Source organism: Loxodonta africana, chromosome 9, assembly GCF_030014295.1.
Source record: "Loxodonta africana isolate mLoxAfr1 chromosome 9, mLoxAfr1.hap2, whole genome shotgun sequence".
Lineage (NCBI taxonomy): Eukaryota > Metazoa > Chordata > Mammalia > Proboscidea > Elephantidae > Loxodonta > Loxodonta africana.
In genome coordinates this window covers 83,835,971-83,862,320 of record NC_087350.1, presented here as the reverse complement: position 1 = coordinate 83,862,320, position 26,350 = coordinate 83,835,971, and the positions used below count along the sequence as shown (strand labels likewise).

General features: G+C 38.5%; 1 protein-coding gene across 1 annotated transcript in view; it reads left to right on the top strand.

Annotated features, from left to right (window-relative positions):
• Positions 1 to 26,350, top strand: part of UBE2R2 (ubiquitin conjugating enzyme E2 R2) — a 141,430-nt gene that overhangs the window by 112,612 nt on the left and 2,468 nt on the right. Inside the window, exons 3-4 of the mRNA XM_010587872.2 lie at positions 1,466 to 1,563; positions 22,177 to 22,311. Coding sequence (XP_010586174.1) covers positions 1,466 to 1,563; positions 22,177 to 22,311 — 233 coding nt within the window. The remainder of the gene's footprint in view (positions 1 to 1,465; positions 1,564 to 22,176; positions 22,312 to 26,350) is intronic.

The window sequence follows — 26,350 nt, the reverse complement described above, 5'->3', positions numbered from 1 at the left end:
CATTTTATTGAAATTGTAATCTTTTTAAAATGTGCTGTTATACGATTAATGTCATTAAATTGTACATATTAAGAATGTTGAAATGGCAAATGTTTGTTAAATACGTATTTACAACAATAAAAAACGCTTTCATCTTGAAGTGGAAGCCCTGGTGGCTCAGTGGTTAATAGTTACGGATGCTAACCAAAAGGTCAACAGTTCGAATCCACTATCCGCACCTTGGAAACCCTATGGGCCAGTTCTGCTCTGTCCTGTAGAATCACTACTGAGTCGGAATCAACTCTGTGGCAATGGATTTTTTTTTTTTTAAATATTGATGTGGTTGTTTATGTGAGTGTATGTAAATTATATATGCTTGTATATAAAAAAACCAAACCAAATCCATTGACGGCCAATCAACTCCAACTCATGATGACCCTATAGGACCGTGAAGAAGTGCCCCATAGAGCTTCCAAGGAGCTCCTGGTGGATTTGAACTGCCAACCTCTTGGTTAGTAACCGTAGCACTTAACCACTACACCACCAGTTTTGCCATACTTGTGTATATGTATGTATAAATTAAGGATGTATACCTAAGATTAATCTCCTTTTTTAAAAAACTTAAATCTTACCTTCCATTTTAGACTAAGTCTCAAGACAGGGACTGTATCTTACTCAACTTGTCTTTTCTATTGAATAGCAAGCACTCTGCATTGCATATGGTAGGCAATCCCTGTATGTTTGAAATTAATTAAATTAAGTTCATAAAGCAAAATATAACCGTAGTGATGAGTTCCCCTATCCAGGGAGAACTCTGAGGGAAGCTATGGTTAAATGCTGTAAGGCAGCTGCTGTATGCCATAGGCATCGAAACCGTTGGTTGATATTAAAGGTGATTATAGCATGTCTTTAGGCAGATTTTTAAGAAAAGCCAGATATTTTTGTTTTTAGTTACTTTAGGTACAGATGTGTCTGAAAACACAATCTGTACCTAAAAGGTATATTTAGTTGCCTCTCAGGACTTTTGATTCTTAGTATATCATGCTTGTCTGTTTCTGTTTTTGAAAAAATTTTTATAAGGATGATGTTATAGATATGGTATTCTTTCGTAACAGATATATCTTGAAGATCGGTCAAAATGAATATTTATAATATTAAAATAATGCTTAATTCTTCTTTGACTTTGATTTTGAAAGTGAAGCGAAAGAATTGTTTTCTTCCCTAGTGATTAGAACTCAGCTGCTAACCACAAGGTCGGCAGTTTGAATCCACCATCCACTCCTCGGAAACCCCGTGGGGCAGTTCTACTCTGTCTTACAGGGTCATTGTGAGGTAGGATTGACTTGATGGCAACGGGTTTGGTTTTTTGCTTTTTCTAGTGATTAGAAGAGTTTTCTAGGAATAAAGGAAACTTCAGCTGAACCGATGTTCATTTTTGCAAATCTCTTTTGGAGTATTTATGAGATGTGATATTTGTCTCTCATAGAATGGAGATGTATGCATTTCGATTCTTCATCCGCCTGTAGATGACCCACAGAGTGGAGAACTGCCCTCTGAAAGGTGGAATCCTACTCAGAATGTCAGGTAAGGGGTTAACATCAGAAATAATCTATTTTGGGGGTAGACCTCAGCCTAGAGTTTTATTTTATTTGCCTCTAATGAAGTGAAATTGAGTACTGTCATTTAACCAGTACAGAAGAATCATTTCTTTAATTGGCTGTCTTATCTTTAGCTAGTGCTTTAAGTAGTATGTATTGTCCTGAAGAGTTGTATTTACTAAGCAATAATGTATATGATTCTCATTTCCCCTGTGTTCACTGTGTAAGAAATTTTCTAGTCTGAGTTCCTCCTCTTGTATTGTCTCAGGTCTACAGTTTCTTTGGATCTCATGGATTCTGTGTAAGGGTGCTTCCTTATTTAGGATTCTCACTACTTTTTGCAGAAGAGCCTTAGTCTATACAAACTCAAAACAGACTTTACATACTGCTTAAAAGAGCTTTCATTATGGGTGTTTTTCTTTGTTTTATAAGTATGTGTTTGTGGGTGTTTCTTCTGATTTGGAAAGGTTGTATTTTTCTTTTGATTTCCTTTGATTATTCATCTGTTAATCTGTTAATCTATCTAAATAGGTTGGTATTTAATCATCTGTTTGTTTAGTGATCTAGAAAAGAATTTTGAAAAACTGTGAATCCCGTCTGTATTTTTAAGTGAATGTCAATTTTTTAATCATTAATTTAGATGGTTAAAAGATGAAAAATTTCTCCATGAGTTTGTATTTTATTCCAAAATCTACCGGTGCTCCTTGGAAACCTTATGGGGCAGTTTTACTCTGTCCTTTAGGGTCACTATGAGTCGGAATTGACTCGACAGCAGTGGGTTTCGCTTTTTTTTTATCTTTCTTACCCCTATTAAGTTTTATTCTAGTACTTAAAGTTTTTATGCTTGACAGCCTTGTATTGCTTACCCTATAGTACTTTTCTGTAACAAAAATCTATATAAATTTTTTTAACTGCTTGTGACAGTAAGGCTCTAAATGTTAAAAGTTTTCTGTATTGAGGTATTGTAACATTAATATACAGTTGATTAAAAGCAAAATAATTATTAAAATTTTGATTTTTTTTACATTTAATAATTATTGGAAATGCATTTCTTAATTGGATAGAACATTTGTTTTCAGTTAGCTCATGTACTCATGGATGTTACATTGCTAGAATGGTGTAGCGTTTACCGTCAGTTTTTTTATATACGCACCCACACACACATGCACACACATTCTGCACACAGGAACTAAGAAGCCTTGTTTAAATATGATAATGGAGTAAAAATTTTAAGGCAATGAAAATTTCTTATAAGTTATTTGAAAAAAATCACGTCATTCTATTAAGATATATATATAAAAGACCTTTATTGAGATATAATTCACGTACCATACAGTTCACCCATTTAAAGTGTCCAGTGATTTTTAGTATGCTCACAGAGCTGTTCAGCCACCACCACAATCAATTTTAGAATACTTTCATCACCCTAAAATGAAACCCATATACTCTGTAGCAGTCACTCCCCATTACCTCTCAAACCATCACCCCACCCCACCCCCCACCCCCAGCTCTAGGAAACCACCAATCTACTTTGTGTCCCTATGAATTTGTCTATTCTGGACATTTCATTTACATAGAATCATACAATATGTGGTCTTTTATGGCTAGCTTCATTCACTTTGCATAATGTTTCAAGGTTAGCTATGTTGTAGCATGTATCAGAACTTCATTTCTTTTTATGGCTGGGTAATATTCCATTATATGGATATACCTCATTTTATTTGTCCATTCATCAGTTAATGGACACTGAGTTGTTTCCACTTTTTGGCTATTTATCGACAGTGCTGCTATGAACATTCGCGGTCAAGTTTTCGTTTAGACATACATGTTTGTTTCTCTTGGGTATACGCCTAGGAGTGGAATCACTGAGTCATTGTCATATGGTACCCTTATGTTTAACCTGTTGAAAAACTGCCAAACTGTTTTCAAAGCAACTGCACCATTTTACATTCCCGCCAGCAGTGTATAAGAATTCCGTTTTCCCCACATACTCATCCATACTTGTCGTTATGTCTTTTTTATTGTAGCCATCCTCATGGGCATGAAGTGGTATCTCATTGTGATTTTGCCATCAGTCTTTCTTTTAATAACCTTTCTTATTTTAGAACAGTTTTAGATTTTTAGAAGAATCTAGAAGGTAGTACAGAGTTCTCATATACTCTGTATCCAGTTTTATTTATTGCTAACATTTTACATTAGTGTGGTATATTTCTTCCAATTAATGAACCAATGTTGATATATTATTATTAACTAAAATCCATACTTTTTCAGATTTAATTTTTACCTAATGTCTTTGTTCTGTTTCAGAGTTCCATGCTTGATACCACATTATTTAACAATCGTGTCTCCTTAGGCAAATCTTGCCTGTAACGTTTTTTCAGACTTTCCTTGTTTTTGATGAACTTCGTGGTTTTGAGGAGTACTGGTCAGATATTTTGTAGAGTATCCTTCAATTGGGATTTGTTTGGTGTTTTCCTCATGATTAGACTGAAGTTATGTGTTTTGGGTAGGAAGATCATAGAGGTAAAGTATTATTTTCATCACGTATCGAAGGTACATCACTGTTGATGTTAACCTTCATCACCTGGCTGAAATAGCGTTTTTAAGGTTACTCCACTGTAAAATTACTCTTTATCAATCCCTTCCTTCCCCCTTACATCTTTAAAAGGAAGTCTCTATGTACAGCCCACAGGAGTGGGAATTTATGAGGGTAGAGTATCTGCATAAATCATTTGGAATTCTTCTGCATGGGAAATTTATCTTCCCCATATGTTTATTTACTTATTCAATACTTTTGTTAATCATTTTTAATGATCTGAAAGCTAGTAACTTAATTAGGATCTCCAATTTTGTTGAAAGCAAAGAATTGGAAGATTCCTGACTTGCAAAAGGATTTCTTACCCAATTATTGGAGTTACGTGCTTCCCAATTTCTGGGAAACATATATCAAAGAGACTCTTCAAGAAACATCAAATTACTATTGATTATGCTGGTTACTCATTCCTTTAGGGTACATTGTCCAATCCAGTATACTTAGAGTTGAGAAAGTAGATATATTGTGAATTTCCACACATTTTGCCAGTGTATTTTTTAATTGTCAGAAAAAAATGTGACATCCCTTTAAAATTTCAAATATATGTGTTGATATAGTTCTCTTTGACAACCATCATGCCTCTGAATTTTAATTTTCAAATAGATAGGTAAGGCATGGAGCCTTGCCATAAGTTCGTTACCTCTATAAAATATCACCACATATTTCCTACACTTTCTACTTTACTGTAACAGGACCATTACTCAATGAAGATGTATTTCTTAACAACAATCAGAGAATGGAATTGGTAATTGCTATAATTCCAGCAGCCCCAATCTTTATATATCTGAATTTATTACACCTCACCACATACCAAAATAGTCCTTTTTAAAATGCACTAGATACTTTTAACAAAATTTCTTATGAGACAGGAAAAATAGTCATCTTTTTGGGGATGGATACATTTAAATTTCTCTCTGTTTTGCACCCCTAACATTTTACCACCATGGGCAGTATTGGAAAACTATGTACCCTGTTTTAGGGGATGTTTGGGATGGGTGGGAGGTATGCCTTTCTTTGTAGAGGGCAATTGTTAATAGGGAGGTTGGAAAGGACAACTGATATGATACTTCATGTACCCCGAAGAGCACGTATATATTAGTTTTAAGACCACTGCTTGACACAGGATCTTTCTTTGGGGGGTCAGGAGGATAAAGCTTTATTGAAACATCATTCTTGAAGTAGTCCACAGGCAGCTGCTTATTAGGTTTTGTCAATTCTGGGGAAACAGAACTGAAGTCAGTAAGTTCTCCCCAGTACACATATCTTTCTGTGAGGTGTCGAGAGAGATTCTTGAACTTGAAATTTTTAGGAAGACAACAACAGGATGAAAAGAGAATGACAGCGTCCACATGCTGAATGAGAACTATTTATTTTTGACTATAGACTTAAACTTATTAAACTTAAATCTTTGTGCTGGATTTTCCGTTGGGATCTTAGCAGCAGTCCTAAACAGTTGTTGTCCAGTTGATTCTGACTCATGGTGACCTCATGTGTTTTCAGAGTAGAACTGTGCTCCATAGGGTTTTTTTTGTTTTCCCTAAGTTTTATTTATTGTTGAGCATATATACCCAAAAGTACACCAATTTAATAGTTTCTACATGTACAATTTAGTGACATTGATTACATTGTTCAAGTTTGCAACCATTCTCACCCTCCTTTTCTGAGTTGTTCCTTCCTTATTAACATAAGCTCACTATCCCCTAAGGTTCCTGTCTAATCTTTCGGGTTGCCATTGTCACTTTGATCCCATATGGATAGTTCTTAAAAGAGCATAATGCTCAAGGCAGACCTTTTTTTCACTAGTTAAGCTAAGCTATTGTTGGGTTTTAAGAAGACTTCAGGGGATATTTTTGGTTTAAGGTTTAAAGATTATCTCAGAGCATAGTTTCAAGGGTTCATCCAGCCTCTGTGGCTCCAGAAAGTCTAGAGTCCATGGAAATTTGAAATTCTGTTCTGTGTTTTCCCCCTTTTGATCAGGATTTGTCTGTGGAATCTTTGATCAAAATGTTCAGTAATGGCAGCCAGGCAGTATTCTACGCAGGATGTTTTATGATCAGTAAGAAAGTTAGTATATTTCTGCTTCCTCCTCCCTCATCTCCCTTACGTTACACCTTTGTAGCTGATTATTTCTATCTTTAACTTTACTTATACCTATTTTTTTTTCAGCATCAAATGGTATATATTCTGACAGTTATTAAAGTAAAAAGAAATTAGCATACTTACTCTACTTCCTACCTTCTCTCTCCCTATTCTTTTTAACTTTTAAAATTAGTTTTCTTTACTGCCGGGTTAAAAGGCTTCTAATCTGTGTTGTTCTGTAACCATAATCCACAAATCCTTTTAGTCTTAGTCCTGCAGTTAAATTAACTATTTGCTACACATTCTCCGTTTGATCTCTTAGTTGTACTCTAAATAATTTCTCCAGGAATTGCTCATGGGAGCCATATTATATTCCCTGAGTTCTTATATGTTTAAAATGTTGAGTGTTGGTGGGGGAGGGGGTGGGTGGTGAGAAGGTACACACACATTACCATTATATATTAAGTGACAGTGTGGCTGCACATAAGGTTTTGAATCATACTTTCTTTCCTTGAGGATATTGTAGGCATTACTTGGCTCTTCCGATTGTTGCTGTGGAAAAGCTTGACTACCCTTTCTCCTATCCCTCCTATCCCACATAGGTGACTTGATCTTATCTCTTTATCTTCTGGTTTAATTTCCTGAGTTTTTCTGAATGTTCTTTGTGGATTCAGTTTTTCACTGGAGTCTTTCCCTCTCTACCACCCAGAGAATGGAGTTACATGGAGAAGACCATGTCTTCTCTCATTGTGGACTTTAAAAGCCCAGTGCCTAACCATTAGGGCCTATTGGCAAAGTTTGTTGAATTCTTGATGTGCCAGGGCATCAGTTGAAATATATTTTTTTGGCTTTACTTCTTAATTTCTGCCACCTTTTCTTTCTTTCACGTATAGTTGTGTTAAATACATATTTAATTTTTTTCCAGCATTTTTAAAATTTGTAGCAGAAAGAGTTTAGTAGGTATGAGTTTAGCCCACTATGATTCCCTTTTCCTCCCCCTTATTATTTCTTAAAACTCAGCTTCCCCAGCTCAATTTTCGGTTCATTTGATGTAGTACCTTGTCTTCTTTAGCTTGGGTTTAGCCATTTTTCACTGCTTTGTTCATTTGTGACTGCCTGATAAAACCCTAAGCTCTGCTTCCTTCCTTTTTTTTTTTTTTTTTTTTTTTACTGTATGGCTCTATTTATTTATTTATTGAACATTTTATTGTACTTTAGGTAAAAGTTTACACAGTAAATTAGTTTCCCATTCAATAATTCATACATAAAATTGTTCTGTGACATTGGTTGCAATCCCTGTATTTATCAGCACTCTCCCCATTTCCGGCCTGGGTTCCCTGTTGCCATTTTTCTGGTTTCCCTGTCCTGTCCTGCCTTCTCATATTTGTTTTTGGGCAGATGTTGCCCTTTGGGTCTCCTATAGCTGATTGTCCTAAGGAGTACCTTCCTCTTGGGTGTTACTGTAAATTTTATAGGCCTGTCTTTTTTGCCTGAAAGGTGATCGATCTTTTGGAATGCTTAAGCTCCATGTTTGAAGGGTGTCTTAGGGCTACAGTGTCAGTGATTCATCAGGTCTGTATCAGACCAGTATGTCTGGTCTTTTTTATGAATTTGGATTTTGTTCTACATCTTTCTCATACTCTAACTGGGACCTTCTCTTGTACTCCTGGTCAGAGCAGTTGGTAGAGGTAGCTGGGCACCGTGTAGTTCTTCCGGTCTCAGTCAAGTGGAGGCTGTGGTTCATGTGGGCATTAGTCCTTTGGACTAATTACTTCCTTGAGCCTTTGGTTTTCTTTACTTTCCTTTGCTCCAGACAGGATGAGACCAATAGTTGTATCTTAGATGGCTGCTCGCAAGCTTTTAAGACCCCAGATGCTACTCATAAAGAGGATGTAGAACATTTTATTTGAGAACTACGTTTTCCAGTTGACCTAGGTGTCCCCCGAGACTACAGTCCTTCATCTTCAATCCCAGGATCTCTGCCCTGAAAAGTGTTTTCTTATGTCTAAGAAGTTTCCATAACTACTCCCTGTGTGGTCTATTTCACATATGAATATACACGCAGCCTATGTAAATATGTATATAGAAGTATCCACAACCATACCTGCATCTGCAAGCAGATGTACTCCTGTACAACCCCCACACCTATTTAGCATACGTATCAACCTTTGTTGTCCACACGTCTGTCAATTTGTTGTACTGTGGAGGCTTGCGTGTTGCTGTGATGCTGGAAGCTATGCCACCTGTATTCAAATACCAGCAGGGTCACCCATGGCGGACAGGTTCAGCTATGTTTCCAGACTAAGGCTGACTAGGAAGAAGGAGCTGGTGGTCTACTCCTGAAAAGATTAGCCAGTGAAAGCCTTATGAGTGGTGGCGGGAAATCGTCTGATACAGTGACGGAAGGTAAGTCCCTCAGGCTGGAAGGCGCTCCAGATACAGCTGGGGAAGAGCTGTCTCCTTCAAGCAGGGTCAACTTTAATGACATGGATGGAGCCAAGCTCTTGGGACCTTCATTTCCTGATGAGGCAAGACTCAAAATGAAAAGAAACAGCTGCAAACATCCATTAATAATTGGAACATGGAATGTACAAAGTATGAATCTAGGAAAATTGAAGGGGAATGGCATTGCGTTCATTGTCACAAAGGACATTTCAAGATCTGTCCTGAAGTAAAACACTGTCAGTGACAGGATAATATCCATATGCCCACAAAGAAGTCCAGTTAATATGACTATTATTCAAATTTACACACCAGCCACTAAGGCCAAAGATGAAAAAAATTGAAGATTTTTATTAACTTCTGCAGTCTGAAATTGATCAAACGTGCACTCAGGATGCATTGATAATTACTGGTGATCGGTCTCTTCATATATTTAGCAATAGTATTTGTGTGGTCAGGATTTTGCCTTAAGGAATCCACATTTTTCAAATATAGTGTTAAGTCTCATGTAGTCCTATAAATATAAATGGCTGAGCAATTTTGCTGTATTTTGCAGTATTTTCTCTGAATGACATTACAGCAGTTTTGAGGTTTCTTTTATAAACTTGACTGCTGTTTCATTAGCTGAATCTGCATAAAGGAATGTAAGTTTAACCACATTATGTCTTAGTTACGTATTAACCGACTTTTGGATGATGCGTAAAATTCATCTTGCACTGTAATTAATAATCCCTAGTTCTAGATCTTCATATCAAGTTACAGATAACATTGCAACTACTGGGAATTCTAGAACACTTACTTGTGCTCATGTGGAACCTGTTCATGAATCAAGAGGCAGTTGTTCCAACAGAACAAGGGGATACTGTATGGTTTAAGATTGCAAAAGGTGTGTGGCAGGGTTGTATTCTTTCACCTTACTTGTTCAATCTATATGCTGAACGGATAATCTGAGAAGCTGGGCTATATGAAGAAGAATGTGGCATCAAGATTGGAGAAAGACTCATTAACAACCTTTCAGTGCCATAGGTCACTTTTGTGGAGCCTTTCTAGCCATGGTCCTGTAACTCCCAACCGAAGTGATTGGGCAGGACTGTGCAGATATGGTAATTGTGGCCCACCAAAGGAATTGGTCAGTTTTGCCATCCCACTGGGCTTGAAATGAACCACCCCAGAGGTAGGAAAAAGAAGATACCACCACCAAGGAAGAACAGCCAGGAGCCAGCACGTCCTTTGAACCCAGGATCCCTGTGCTAAGAAGCTCCTGGAAACAGGAGACCGAGAGAACGAGTGAGCTGTAACCCTGAAGATGGTGAGAAGTGGTGGTAGGAGAGACCCGGCAGCCGGAAACAGCACTGTGTGCTTCTCAGCCCACGAAGAGAGAAAGCTGAGTGCCTTTGGGCAGAGGCCTGGGGCCAGGGAGAGGTGTGCCTGCCAGCTTGGCTGGGAAGAGGCTGTCCAGGTGGAAGAACTGTATCCTTGAGTGTTCCTGAGCCTGTTACTTTCCTAATAAACCTTATAATTGTGAGTATGGTCTGTGAGTTCTGAGTGGCCATTATGGTGAATTATTGAACCCAGCAGAGAAGAGTGCCGTGGTAGGGACAGTTGATGTCAGAGTTGGTAAAGATGTTGGAGAGAGAAGGCATGGCCTGACCTCTGCCTCATAGCAGTCAGCCTTGGGCTGTTGATCTTGATTCTCCTTCCCCCTTGTGAAATGCGTGGAGGTCAGACACCACCCCCACGCCATTTTTATAAACCTGCAATATGTTACCTGTCACAGCCTTGCTTACTGAAAGTAAAGAGAACTTGAAGCACTTACTGATGAAGGTAAAAGACGACAGCCTTTAGTATGAATTACTTCTGAACATAAAGTGAAAATCCTTACAAATGGATCAGCAAACACCAAAATGATAAATGGCAAAGAAAGTTGTCAAGAATTTCATTCTTGAATCAACAATCAACACCCATCAAAACAGCAGTCAAGAAATCAAATGACGTACTGCTTTGGGCAAATCCACTGCAAAAGACCTCTTTAAAGTGTTAAGAAGCAAAGATGTCACTTTGAGACTAAGGCACACCAGACCCAAGCCATGGCCTTTTTCATCACCTCATATGCATGTAAAAGCTGGTCAATAAAAAAGGTAGACCGAAGAAGAATTGACACATTCTAATTGAGGTGTTGGTGAAGAATATTGTATATACCATGCACTGCCAGAAGGAAGAACAAATCTGTCCTGGAGCAAGTATAGCCAGAATACTCTTTGGAAGTAAAAATGGCGAGACTTCATCTCACTCACTTTGGACACATTGTCAGGAGAGACTGATCACTGGAGGAGGACATCATGATTGGTTAAGTAGAGGATCAATGGAAAAGAGGGAGACCCTTCATGAGATGGATTGACACAGTGGCTGTAACAGTGGGCTCAAACGTAGGAACAATTGCGAAGATGGGACAGGATTGGGCAGTATTTCGTTCTGTTATACATAAGGTCACTGTGAGTTGGATTCAACTTGGTGGCACCTAACAACAACACAAATTCTAGATCCTGCTACTCATTTGTCAGTTTGTTGTACTGTGGTGGAATGCACGTTACTACAATGCTAGAAGTTATGTCACCAATATTTCAAATACCAGTAGGGTCATCCATGATGGACAGGTTTGAGCAGAGCTTCCAGTCTAAGACAGACCAGGAAGAAAGACCTTGTGATCTACTTGTGAAAATCAGCCAGTGAAAACCTTGTGAATCACAACAGAATATTGTTCAGTATAGTGCTGGTAGAAGAGCCCCTTAGGTTGGAAGGTAGGCAAAATATACAGTGGGTACCACAGTGGATTCAGGCATGGCAACGATCCTGAAGATTGTGCAGGACCGGCAATATTTCATTCTGTTGCACATGGGTTACCATGAGTCAAAGCTGACTCAATGACAACTAACAACAATTCTAGATCATTATTTTTGGAGATTTCAGTTTCGTATTTGTTATTTTGGATTCAAATACGATACACACTATAGTTATTTACCTCTTCCTGAGTATTGTTTTTAGCCTTTTACGTTTTTACATCTTTTATTCCAATCTCTTTGATAATTTAAAAAAAAAAAAAAATTTTTTTTTTTTTTTTTTAACAAAAAACTAGAAATAGGGATAGTTTTAGCTCTTGCTGAAGTAAAAGATGAACTTCCTAGGTAGGTGTGGTATGCCAGAGCTTTATATTTTAAAAACTTAAAACACACATACACAAAATAAAACAAACAAAAAAAACTCACTGGGTTTTATTAGTAGTGCAGTGGTTACAAACCACTTGACATTTTTTTAGCCCCTTTTCATAGCCGTAAATCAAGGAATACCTACCTCAGGTTTTTTAAAGAATTTAAATGAGTAACACATGTAAAGTACCTAGAATGATGTCTGTTACTTAGCACACTTGGATCGCTGCTATCATTTGAAAATATTTGTTTGGAATTTTTTTGTCAAATGCTATCAGTTTGCTCTTAGTTAGCAAAGGAATGTATTTCTTAGTTCCTCAAATTTATTTCATTTGGCTACACATAGACATAATCGTTAGATGCTTATATCACAGCCAAACCATTTTAAGTAGTACAGAATTTAACTTGGGTGCTAAATACATGAAAATAGTTCAAGATGATTGTATTGAGAAATTTTATTTTATATGTGTGAAAATTTAAAATATACTTTTTCTCCCAGGGGAAAGAATACCCTGTATAGCAAATGATGTGTATATGAACTATATAGTAAGAGACATTAAAATATGGTTTTAAATAAGTATTAAAACTACTGAGTTTTTATTCTACTTTCAGTGTGGCTCAAGAACCTGTTAAAAAGGGTGGCATGCCTTTGAAAGTAATTTTGGCACATTATTTTGGCAATATCATTAAACCGTTAATGTACATAAAAAAGTTTTAAGTGTCTAGGAAGATATGTTGAAAAAATAGGACAAAAATGCAGAGTTGCCCTTTCAGTATGATTCTGGCGCTTGTTTATCAGGGCTAGTAGTAACCCAGGACTAAGGCAAGTGATAGCTTTAAGGTACTGGTGAATCTTATTTTTTGGGTTACTGAAGCAAATTTTTGTTTACATTCTCCCTCTTTGAGAAACCAACCGCCCCTATCCTCAGATAGCCAAGCCCCAAACAATTTTTTTCTCTAGTGCATATCCAGCCTGACTGGATAATATATTGCCACTACCCAGTGGAATTCAAGATTTTTTTCTCTTTACTTCTCCTGTATTAGGTACTCACAGATTGTATATATTATTTGCCTTATTTTAGCTTAAAATATTGTGTTTTTTTTTTTTTTTTTTTTAAGGTAGGCTTACTTCTCATTTAACCCCATCCTTTGGAGACAGGGGACTCCTTTCATATTAATCCATCCATCTAAAACTTGCCTTTGGCATTTGAGTACCATCATCATTTTTCTCTTTCTGGACTTCTGAAGTCGTCCCATTTTTGTTTTTCTTTTGCTTGCCTGTTTGTTTTTTATAGTCCCCTAAGCCCCAGTTGGGAAACCCTGGTGGCATAGTGGTTAAGATTTTGGCTGCTAACCAAAAGGTTGGCAGTTCGAATCCACCAGGCGCTCCTTGGAAGCCCTATGGGGCAGTTCTACTCTGTCCTATAGGATCACTATGAGTCAGAATCAACTCGATATGGCAGTGGGTTTGGTCTGGTTTTTAAGCCCCAATTGAGGACATTCCCTGGACTCTGCCTCTGGAATTTCCTCCCTGCTTTTATGGTTTTTTGTTTAGCGGCTTTACAATTGGAATTAATTATTTTTGAAGTACCCCACCATCTTGATACCCAGCTCTATAAGGTATTTGCTTTGGAAATCATTAGTTACCTTCTTGGACTTTCTGCCTCTTAGCTCCACATAATCATTGTATATTCCTTCAATGTGTTGATCTTGGAAATGGACAAGTGAGTGGAGGGTACGGTATTTGGGAATTTCTAGAGGCTACATGGTCTTTTGTGTGCTGTTTGAAACCTCATTTGCCTGAAACACCGGGTGGTGCTCCGAACTGTGAGGGGAAGTCAGGAAAACACTGCCTAACGAGTGAGTCTGGAATACTTTTTCCTATCCGCTTTTGTTTCTACATTATTTGTAGTGAGGCAAAGGGATTCCATTTTTTTTTAATTGTATGTTAGATGAAGGTTTACATAAAAAACTAGCTCCTCATTAAACTATTAGTACATACACTGTTTTGTGACGTTGGTTACCAACCCCACGACACGTCAACACTTTCCCTTCTTGACCTTGGGTTCCCTATTACCAGCTTTCCTATCCCTTCATGCCTTCTAGTCCTGGGCTGGTGTGTCCCTTTACTCTTGTTTTGTTTTAAGGGCCTGTCTAATCTTTGGCTGAAGGATGAATCTCAGGAGTGACTTCATTACTGAGCTAAAAGGGTGTCCGGGGGCCATACTCTTAGGTTTCTCCCATCTCTTATCAGGCCAGTAAGTCTGGTCTTTTTTGGTGAGTTAGAATATTGTTCTACGTTTTTCTCCAACTCTGTCCGGGACCCTCTATTGTGATCCCTGTCAGAGCAGTCAGTGGTGGTAGCCGGGCACCATCTAGTTGTGCTGGACTAAGTCTGGTGGAGGCTGTGGTAGTTGCTGTCCATTAGTGCTTAATTACTGCAGGTGTAATGCCTGTGTCAAATTATTTTGGTACAAGTGATGGACAGTTTACATAAAACATTGCTTTCTAGCCTTTTCCAGTCATGGTACATAAAATAAAAAATGATAATATTTGTAAATCACATTGAGGTAAACTGAAGATACTCCCTTAGCCAGAATTTATTGACCCAGAGGCTCAGGCTGTCCCACGTCCTACCCACCCTGGTGCCTGGGGGGATCAGCATGCAATCTACTGTAAGTAATTCAGAGCCCTGGTGGCACAGTGATTGAGAGCTTGGCTGCTAACCCAAAGGATGGCTTTTCAGATCCAACAGCCACTCCTTGGAAACGCTATGGGGCAGTCCTGCTCTGGACTATAGGATAGTTATGACTTGAAGTCGACTTGATGGCAAAGGGTTTGGTTTGGTTTTTTAACCCATTCACAACATACTGATTGGGCAACTCTGATTAGGATATTGTGTATGGATTATATTAGGAATTTATGTTACATGAAAAAGATCTCAATTCTTCTTTACTCTATATTGGCCTTGTTATTAGGCAGGCTCTAACCACATGGTGCAAAGATGGCCACCTCCTCTAGGCTTTTGTTATTCTCACAGCTATCAATCCATTCAAGAATAAAAACACACTCCTTTTAGTTGGGGACCAGCATAGATCCTAGCAGAATGCTAATGGCCCTGCTTGGGTCACATGTGTATCCCAAAACCAATTATCATGGCAAAATAGATGAAATCCTTTGGTCAGCCCTTGGTCACGTGTCTACAGCAGTGGGTAGATAGATTGTTCTGTATTTGAGGGATGTGGACATTTATGGGGGAAGGAGATTAGCCCTTCCTGAACCACGTGAAATGGATTCCCCGTATAAAAAAGGATTCTGCTCTCCAGATGAAGAGAGGAAGTGAAAATGCCTGGGCTGAATAAAACTGTTATTACAGTCCACTGTAGTACCTGACATTCCTAAAATCATCATGGATTTCAACTTAGGAGTATATGGCATTGGAAATGAGTTCTTGTTTCGATAGAAATACATGATTCATCATTTTAAAAGAATTCTATTTCTCAGTATACTATTTTAATAGTAAACATGAGATGTAAGAAAATCAACTTGGTGGAACTACTTGGGAGAAAAACGTCTTAATTTAGTCAATATGATTTGTGTAGGTGCTGTGTTGTCCAGTATGGTAGCCACTAACCCCATGTAAAACCACAACCAAACTCATTGCCGTTGAGTCAATTCTGACTCATAGTGACCCTATAGGACAGAGTAGAGCTGCCCCATAGGGTTTCCAAGGAGCAGCTGGTGCAGCCAAATGCTTAACCGCTGCACCACCAGGGCCCCAACCCCGTGTAGCCATTTAAATTAATTAAAATTAGATATTAAAAATTCAGTTCCTCATTCTGCATCCCACTTTGGAGAGTGGCATCTGGGGTCTTAAACACTAGCAAGCAGCCATCTAATATGTACCAATTGGTCTCAACCCACCTGGACCAAAGGAGAATGAAGAACACCAAGGACACAAGGTAATTACAAGCCCAAGAGACAGAAAGGGCCACATAAACCAGGGACTACATCAGCCTGAGACCAGAAGAACTAGGTGGTGCCCGGCTACAACCGATGACTACCCTGACAAGGAACACAAGAGAGACCCCCTGAGGGGGCGGGAGAGCAGTGGGATGCAGACCCCAAATTCTCGTAAAAAGACCAGACTGAATGGTCTGACTGAGACTAGAAGGACCCCGGTGGTCATGGTCCCCAGACCTTCTGTTGGCCCAGGACAGGAACCATTCCCAGGGCCAGCTCTTCAGACAGGGATTGAACTGGACAATGGGATGGAGAGGGATGCTGGTGAGGAGTGAGCTTCTTGGATCAGGTGGACTCTTGAGACTATGTTGGCATCTCCTGCCTGGAGTGGAGATGAGAGGGTAGAGGGGGTTAGAAGCTGGTGAAATATACACGAAAAGAGAGAGTGGAGGGAGGGAGCGGGCTGTCTCATTAGGGGGAGAGCAATTGGGAGTATGTAGCAAGATGTATATGGGTTTTTGTGTGAGAGACTGACTTGATTTGTAAACTTTCACTTAAAGCACAATAAAAAAAAGATTTCAGTTCCTCAGTCATACAAGTCACACTCCAGCATGCTTAATTGTTACATGTAGCTAATGGTTACTGTTGTGGATAACAGATTATAGAACATTTCCGTCATCATAGAAAGTTGTTATTAAACAGTTCTGATCCCTATACTGTTAAAGCTGTTTTTTTTTCCCCCCCCCTTTCTGTCCTACTTTATTCTGCTTAATCTTTCTGGCAGTTTTTGTACATATTTTCTAAAGAAACTCTCATATAATTTTCTACCCACATTTTTCTTTTGCTTCTGGGATGTTATGTCGGCCCATTATCCCTCATTGGCAGTGATAAGTGTCTTTGAATCTTTTTAATGAACTTACTAAGGATCTTGGGAGTTGGGGTGGGGAGTTATTCTTAACCTAATAGAAAGGGATATGTGTATGTGTGATAGAGTTTAACCACATGGAAAAGTTTTCTTTGAATGTGCCTTTGTCATAATCTTGTATAAACACATAACAGAAACTCTTTACCCTTTTTAGGAAAAGGTTTCATGAAATCAAACAGCTAATTGCCTGGTTCCTTCCCTTTATTTTTTGCTTGGGGCCAGGAGCAAAAGGCAATATTGCAACAACACAATGTATAACCTCGCACCAATGAGAAAAGGTAGAGAAATTTAATTTTCCTCCCATTTTCCTTCTTATCCACACACATACAGCTTTTGGGTGGGCGGGGGGGACTTGGAATAATTTGAAATATTTTTGAGGCCTGTTGTGCTTTCTTGGTTATTTTATCTAATACAACTTTATTCCCTGTGATTGTTTGAAGTATCTAATTTTTTTCTGTGGATAAAAATTGCCTATTTGTGTCTCCCACTAATAAGCCCTGGGAGCTCAGGGACGGCATCTAACTTGTCCACCGTTATATATCTAACATATAACTTGATGCCTCTGGCACACAGTGGATGCTTGGTTAAAAAAAAAAAAATTTTTTTTTTAATTGTGCTTTTGGTGAAAACTTATAGCTCAAGTTAGTTTCTCATATAAAAATTTATACTCATATTGTTATGTGACCCTAGTTGCAATCCCTGTAATGTGACAGCACACTCCCCCTTTCTACCCCGGGTTTCCCATGTCCATTCAACCAGCTTCTCTCTCTTTCTGCCTTCTCATCCCACCTCCAGACAGGAGCTATCCATTTGAAGCACACTCTTCACGAGTATCATTTTATATTTTATAATCCAGTCTAATTTTTTTTCTGAAGAGTCAGCTTCAGGAATGATTTTAGTTCTGGGTTAACAGAGAGTCTGGGGGTAGTGTCTTCTGGGGTTCCTCTAGTCTCAGTCAGACCATTAAGTCTGGTCTTTTTAAGTGTATTTCTCTTGCTCTGTCAGGGGCTCTCTGTTGTGTTCCCTGTCAGGGCGGTCCTTGGAGGTAGCCAGGCACCATCTAGTTCTTCTGGTCTGAGGCTGACAGAGTCTCTGGTTTATGTGGCCCTTTTGTCTCTTGGTCTGATGTTTTCCTTGTGTCTTTGGTGTTCTTCATTCTCCCTTGCTCCAGGTGGGTTGGGACCAATTGATACATCTTAGATGGCTGCTCAAAAGCTTTTAAGACCCCAGACGCCACTCACCAAAGTGGGATGCAGAGCATTTCCTTAATAAACTTCGTTATGCAAACTGACCTAGATATCCCCCCAAATCATGGTCACCAAACCCCCACCCCTGCTTCTCTGTCACTCGAAGTGTTTGGTTGTGTTCAGGAAACTTCTTAGCTTTTGGTTTCGTCCAGTTATGCTGACTTCTCCTGTATTGTGCCTTGTCCTTCCCTTCACCTAAGATAATTCTTGTCTACTATTTGACTATCTAGTTAGTTAGGAAACCCTGGTGGCATAGTGGTGAAGTGGTACGGCTACTAACCAAGAGGTTGGCAGTTCAAGTCCGCCAGGTGCTCCTTGGAAACTCTATGGGACAGTTCTACTCTGTCCTGTAGGGTTGCTATGAGTCGGAATGGACTCGACGGCAGTGGGTTGGAATCTAGTTAGTGAATTCCCTTCTCCTTTCCTCCCCGTTCTCGTAATTATCAAAGGATGTTTTCTTCAGTGTTTAAACCTTTCCTTGACTTCTGATAATAGTGATCTCGTACAATATTTGGCCTTTTGTGACTGAGAATTTCACTCAGCATAATACATTCCAGATTCATCCATTTTGTGAGATGCTTCGCAGATTCGTCATTGTTCTTTATCATTGTGTAGTATTCCATTGTGTGAATATACCATAATTTGTTGGTCCGTTAGTCTGTTGATGGGCACATAGATTGTTTCCATCTTTTTGCTGTTGTGAACAGTGCTGCAATGAACATGGGTGTGCATATATCTATTCGTGTGATTGCTCTTATTTCTCTAGGATATATTCCAAGGAGTGGGATTGCTTGATTGTATGGGACTTCTATTTCTAGCTTTTTAAGGAAGGGCTAAATTGATTTCCAGAGTGTTTGTACCATTTTACATTCCCACCAGCAGTGTGTAAGTGTTCCAGTCTCTCCACATCCTCTCCAACATTTACTATTTTGTGTTTTTTGGATTAATGTTAGTTTCGTTGGGGTGGGATGGTATCTTATTATAGTTTTGATTTGCGTTTCTCTAATGACAGATGACCATTAGCATTTCTTCATGTATCTGTTAGCCACCTGAATGTTGTCTTTGGTGAAGTGCCTGTTCATATCCTTTGCTCATTTTTTAACTGGGTTGTTTGGCTTTTTGTTGTTGAAACTTTACTGTATCTTGTAGATTTTAGAGATTAGACCCTGATTGGGTATGTCGTAGCCAAAACTTTTTTCCCGGTCTGTAGCTTGTCTTTTTACTCTTTTGGTGAAATCTTTTGATGAGCATAAGTGTTTGATTTTTAGGAGCTCCCAGTTATCTAGTTTCTCTTCCGGTGTTTGTGCATTGTTAGTTATGTTTTGTATCCTGTTTTTGCCATGTATTAGGGCTCCTAGCATTGTCCCTATTTTTTCTTCCATGATCCTTATCATTTTAAATTTTGTCTTTCATCTATTTTGAGTTAGTTTTTGTACCTGGTGTGAGGTGTGGGTCTTGTTTCATTTTTTTGCAGATGGGTATCCAGTTTTGCCAGCACCATTTATTAAAGAGACTGTCTTTTGGGCCTTCATCAAATATCAGCCATTCGTGGGTGAATGAATTTACATCTGAATTCTCAATTCTGTTCCATTGGTCTGTGTATCTGTTGTACCAGTACCAGGCTGTTTTGACTACCGTGGCTGTATAACAGGTTGTAAAATCAGGTAGTGTGAGACCTCCCACTTTGTTCTTCTTTAGTAATGCTTTATCTGGGGCCTCTTCCCTTTCCATATAAAGTTGGTGATTTGGTTCTCCATCTCATTAAAAAATGTAGTTGGAATCTGAATCAGGATTGCATTGTATCTGTAGATCGCTTTGGGTAGAATCGACATTTTCACAATGTTGAGTCTTCCTGTCCATGAGCAAGGTATGTTTTTCCACTTAGTAGGTCTCTTTTGGTTTCTTGCAGTAGCGTCTTGTAGTTTTTTTTGTATAGGTCTTTTATGTGTCTGGTTAGATGTATTCCTAAGTATTTTATCTTCTTGGGGGCTATTATAAAATGGTATGGATTTGGTGATTTTGTCTTCGAAGTTTTCTTAACTGGTTTTTGTATGTTTATCTTGTATCCTGATACTTCGTGGAAATCTTCTATTCCAGTAGGTTTCTTGTGGATTCTTTGGGGTTTTCTGTATATAAGATCATATCATTTGCAAACAGGAATACTTTTACTTCTTTCTTACCAATTTGGATGCCCTTTATTTCTTTTTCTTGCCTTATTGCTCTGGCTAGGGCCTCCAGCAGAGTGTTGAATAAGAGTGGTGATAAAGGGCATCCTTATCTGGTTTCTGTTGTCAGGGGGAATGCTTTCAGACTCTCTCCATTTAGGATGATGTTGGCTGTTGGATTTGTATAAATGCCCTTTAGTGTGGTGAGGAATTTCCCTTCTTTTCCTATTTTGCTGAGAGCTTTTATCATGAATCAGTGTTTGACTTTGTCTAATGCCTTCTCTGCATCAATTGTTAAGATCATTCGGTTCTTATCATTTATTTATGTGATAGATAACATTGATTTTCTAATGTTGAACCATCCCTGCATACCTGGTATGAATTCCACTTGGTCATGGTGAACTGTTTTTGATATGTTGTTGAATTCTATTGGCAAGAATTTTGTTGAGGATTTTTACATCTGTGTTCATGAGGGATATAGGTCTGTAATTTTCTTTTTTGTGTGGGTGTCTTTACATAGTTTTGGTATCAGAGTTATGCTGGCCTCATAGAGTGAGTTGGGGAGTATTCCATCCTTTCCTGTGCTTTAGTAGTAGTGGTGTTAACTCTTCTCTGAAAGTTTGGTAGAATTCGCCAGTGAAGCTGTCGTAGCCAGGGATTTTTTTTTGTTGTTGGGAGTTTTTTAATTACCTCTTCAATCTCTTCTTTTGTTATAGGTTTATTTAGTTGTTCTACCTCAGTTTGTGTTAGTTTAGGTAGGTAGTGTGTTTCTAGAAATTTATGCATTTCCTCTAGGTTTTCGAATGCGTTGGGGTACAATTTTTCATAGTATTCTCTTAGGATTTTTTAGTTTCAGTTGGGTCTGTTGTGATATTGCCTATCTCATTTCTTATTTGGATTATTTCCCTCCTATCCTGTTTTTCTTTTGTCAGTTTGGCCAGTGGTTTATAGATTTTGTTGATCTTTCAAAGAATCAGCTTTTGGTCTTGTTAACTCTTTCAGTTGTTTTCCTATTCTCTGTTTCATTTATTTCTGCTCTAGTTTGTATTATTTCCTTTCATCTGGTGCCTGTTGGCTTCTTTTGCTGTTCTCTGTTTGTTAGAGTTGTAGGATGATTGTTTCGATTTTGGCCCTATCTTCTTTTTGGACATGTGCATTTTGTACTATAAATTGACCTCTGAGCACTGCTTTTGCAGTGTCGTAAAGATTGTGGTAGGATATGTTTTCGTTCTCATTTGATTCTGTGAATTTCTTTATTCCATCCTTGATTTCTTCTGTAACCGAGTAGCTTTTGAGCAACATGTTGTTCAGTTTCTTAGTATTTAATTTTTTTTTTTTTTTTTCCTTTTTCAGTTACTGATTTCTACTTTTATGGCTTTATGGTCAGAAAAGATGCTTTGTAATCAGTAAATATTTTTGAACGCAGATTTCTGTTATTCGCAAACCAGTTCTTCTATGTCAAGGTCTTTACTTTTCCTCCGTTCTCCTCTTTAACTGTCTTCCTTCTCTTACAAGTGCGGAGAAGAATTACATTTGTATGTAATACTGTTTTTCAGGTCTTATGTTTTACCTTACCCTACTAAAGATTGTCTTGAAGCTTTTTCTCTTTTCTACTCCACTTAATTGGTAATTTTGCTGTACATGGTATTTGAAAATATTCCAGAAATCTCTGTTTTGCAGCCAGTCAAGACAGTGCCTCCTAGAGTTCATTTTGCGCCCTTCCACATGACCTTTGTGCTAAACTCAGAGATTTCCTCTGCCTTGTCTTCATAGCCTAGCCAAACTGAGTACTGAAAATAAAATTTTATGATGCTCTGTTTCCATTCCCCTAAACCTCACGTATTATAGTCTAAAATTAAATAATATTAGGAAAAAAAATTGAGGGAAAATTTTAATTCTGAATGTACATAAATTAAAAATCTGGATTCTTTTGAATACTGTGGATATGAGTATTCATAGCTGAACCTCTTTTCCATTTCTAGGACTATCCTGTTAAGTGTAATCTCACTGCTTAATGAGCCTAACACCTTCTCCCCAGCCAATGTGGATGCTTCAGTTATGTTCAGGAAATGGAGGGACAGTAAAGGAAAAGACAAAGAGTATGCTGAAATCATTAGGTAAGGTGCTTTGTTTTGTCTTCCTTTTTATTACTTCAAGTCCTCCTACAGAATCAAAGTGTATCTTGGAACCAAGGGTTTAAATCAAGCTTAAATATCCTGTCTACTCCGTTTCTCTCAGTTAGGTTTATAGTGTGGGAAGAGTAAAGTAGGTTTCTACCTGAGCCTGATGAGCTTGGATTTTGAGAGAGCACCCACTAGGAGGGATAATGCTACATTAGATCTTATTTCCAGGAAACCAGCACTTACAAGTTCTAAACTAGTCATGTTTGCGAAGTCTCCCTCCTAATCGTTTTTAGGGACCCTATTCTGGACTTTGAACATTGCAGCAAACGCAACTACCCAGGATATTCCAGGTATATAAGACAGAGTAATTTTGTTTTCGAACTTTTTATTAATGAAACCCTACCGTTTATTGGCCTTTTTGGTCATAGTAGCACGTGTCTTCTGGGTATCTCCATTATCACAACACTAATATATGGTATAACAGAATTTTAGAATAGGAACCAGGAGACTTAGAATCTGCTGTCAGCTCTGCCACTCCTTTTGTGACCATTTATCAGTTAACTTTTGGTCTTTAGTTTCTCCATCTGTGTAAAAGGGAAAACAGTGAATGTATTGGGCTCGACCATTCATTTCACGATCATACTCTAAGTGGGACATAAGGTTTTCATAATAATACCCAAGAATTTTGTAATAAATTAACCCCCCTTTTTTATACCTTTAAAATAGAGCCCTAAGGACAGTTCCAACTCGTTCTGTACATGGGAGTTTAGTAGTAAGGACTGGAATTTATACAGATACAGCCCCTAGCTGTGAACCTAGTCAGCATGATAGCATGTGACATAAAACAATAAAAACAGTGTACATAAAAGCGTGTCATCTGACAGCTGAATAATATAGATCAACAGGTCACAAAGTTTTAAGTTCATTGAAGTCACTTTTAAACCCCTTCCTAATTTTAAGCCATAGCCATTTAATGAGATTATAAGGCTAGCACCTGGGCATCTGTTTTGTTTTGTTTTTTTTGTTCGTTTTTCTCCAGCCACCCAGGTGACTGATGCATACCAAAGTTTGAAGATAATTAGTATAAATAGTAAGGACCTGTAGAAATTTAGAGGAGTGGGAGTGGACTGAGGATTGAAGGATGGGAATGCTTCACAGAACAGTCAGGATTGGAGCTGATGTTCAAGGAAAGGTAGGATTTAGTAAGTGAAGAAGGCATGAATATTCCCAGAGTTCTTCTACTCATTATATTTCTCGTTTAAGGGTCTGTATCTCTTGTCAGGCCCTGGATGGCACATAGTTTGCACTTGACTACTAACCTGAAAGTTGGCAGTTTGAACCCACCCAGCAGCACCGCGGAAGAAAGACCTGGTGATCTGCTTCTGTAAAGATTACAGCCAAGAAAAACCCTGTGGAGCAGTTGTGCTCTGTGACACATGGGGTCACCATGAGTCAGAATTGACTTGGTGGCAAATAGATTTGGTTTGGTATCTCTCTAATTTTTATTGTGGTAAATATGTTAACAAAACATTTCAACCAGTTTTATGTGTACAGTTCAGTGACATTAATTACATTCACCATGTTGTACAACAGTCACCACTATCTGTTTCCAGATGTTTTCATTACCCTTAACAGAAACTTGGGACCCTTTAAGCAATAGCCTCTGTTTCCCCCTCCCAGTCACCCCTGATAAGCACTAAGGAGCTTTCATCTCTATGCATTTGGCTCTTCTGGATATTTCATGTAAGTGGAGCCGTACAGTATTTGTCCTTTTGTGTCTTTCTTACTTCACTCAGATAATGTTTTCAGGGTTCATTCATGTCATAGCATGTATCACAACTTTATTTCTATTTATGGTGAATAATACTCTAAAGGTCTTTTTATCTCATTCTTTGTTTTATGTTTTCAAAATTTATATGTGCCAGCTTTGTGTCAGTGCTCTGCCTGGTATAGGGGATGCACAGTTGATTAGAGCACGGTCTGTCTCCTTAAGGAGCTCACGCTTTACTTAGGGTAACAAGCATTTATTAACAATCAAGTGACCATGTAATATGCTAAGTGCAACTACAGAAGTGTAAATAAAATAACACAGGAAGAAGTATATAATGCTGTGGAGTTGCTGGGAGAGATAATGCGTTATTTGAATTTTTAAAGATGACTAAGAATTTTTCAGGTAAAAAAAAAACAGAAAACCAAGCCCATTGCCATTGAGTCAGCTTTCAACTCACAGTGACCTTATAGAACAGAGTAGAGCTGCCCCATAGGGTAAAGGAGTAGCTAGTGGATTTGAACTGCCGACCTTTTGGTTAGCAGCTGAGCTCTTAACCACTGCGCCACCAGAGTAAAAGGGGGAAGAAAAAGGCATCTTCAGGAAGAGAGAAACGTGTTTGCTGTGACACACTTGTATAGAACATGGCATGTTAAGGGAATTAAAAGTAACTTTTAATTTGCTTGAACATAAATTCTGATTTTGGAAGTAATAGCAAATTAAGCAAGAGAAGCAACAGGTCTTAAAAGACACTGAAGTCGTGATGAATGTGGTCCTTAATCTTAGAGGTGATGGGGTATCATTTAAGGATGTTTAGGAGGAAAGGAATGATCACATTTGAGTTCTGGAAGAATGCAGCTGACCGGGGACTAGTAGGGAGCTGAGATGAAAACTAAACTAAGGCAGTGGCAGTGGGAATGAGAAGACAGATTTGAAAACATGTCAGCTGTAAAGCAATAGGAGGACATTAGTGATTTTGGATACATGGGGTGAGATTTGATTTTAGGAACTGGTATTTTTCACCGAGAATGGAAAAATGGGAGAAACTGGCATTAAAAAAAAACATTAGAGGTGGAAAATAACAAATGCAGTTTTAGTCTTGCTGAGTTAGGATTCCTCTGGGACATCAGGTTGGAGACATCCAAAAGGCAGTTGGTTATATAAGGGTTTAGAGCACAAAAGAAACGTATGGGCTGGAGCCTGATAGGAAATCTGTCAGCATGAAGGGTGTGGTGGTTGTCTTAGTTACCTAGTGATGCCATAACAGAAATACCACAAGTGGGTGGATTTAAAGAACCAGGAATTTGTTTGCTCACTCTCAGGCTAGAAGTCTGAATCTGGGCATGGCTCTAGGGAAAGGTCCTTCCTTGTCAGTAGCCCCTGAAGTTCCTTGGCATTCTTTGGTATCTGTCTTCTCCCTGTTTCTGTCTCTATTTTGCTATTTTTATAACTCAAATGTGATTAGGTGTAGGGCCCACCCTACTCTGTTATGACCACATTAACATAACAAGAAAACCCTGTATTTACAGACAGGGTCACAGGTACAGGAGTTAAGATTTCAATGCCTATTTTCAGGGGGTAGAATTCAGTCCGTTAATAGTGGCTAAAACCAGGAAGAATGCTGAGTGGGAAGAGGTTCAAGCCCACAAGCCTCAGGAACACGGCAAAGTGAGTAAAGCAGCAACAGTGGCTGAAGCTGAAAGAGGTCTAATTGAAAAGGTAGACCAAGGATGATCAAAGCAGTGGTGTTCTGATGTTTTAATTCTGGTTTTCCATTCCTTTGGAGGCTTGAATTTTTGTACTTGTTGAAGGAAACTATTTACCCTTCCATTCATTAATACAGTCAGTAATTTTTACACACATAATAATATCTGCCAGGCTGTGTTCTAGGCATTGGAGAAATGAAAGTGACTAAGACAGAAAAGGTCTCTGCTCTAATGAAGCCCGCATTCTAGTGAGGGGAAATAGGAAAAATGAATAAAGGCGATCATAAAAAGAAATACTAGATAGTGATAAGTAGGATAAATGTAATGAGATGGCTACTTTAAGTTGTATTGTCAGGAAAGGCTTCCGTCCTCTAAGGGGACATTTAAGCCGAAAACTAAGTGACAAGGAGCCAGAGGATGAGCAGTTGGTCCAAACAGAGAAAAACATCTAGGTGTTCATGTTACCGTAAGACGACGTGGCCTGGATGTTTTACAGTTGGAGAAAGTAATGGGCTGTGAGAATGAAGAAGTAGACAGGTGGGTCATGCAAGCCTTTGGA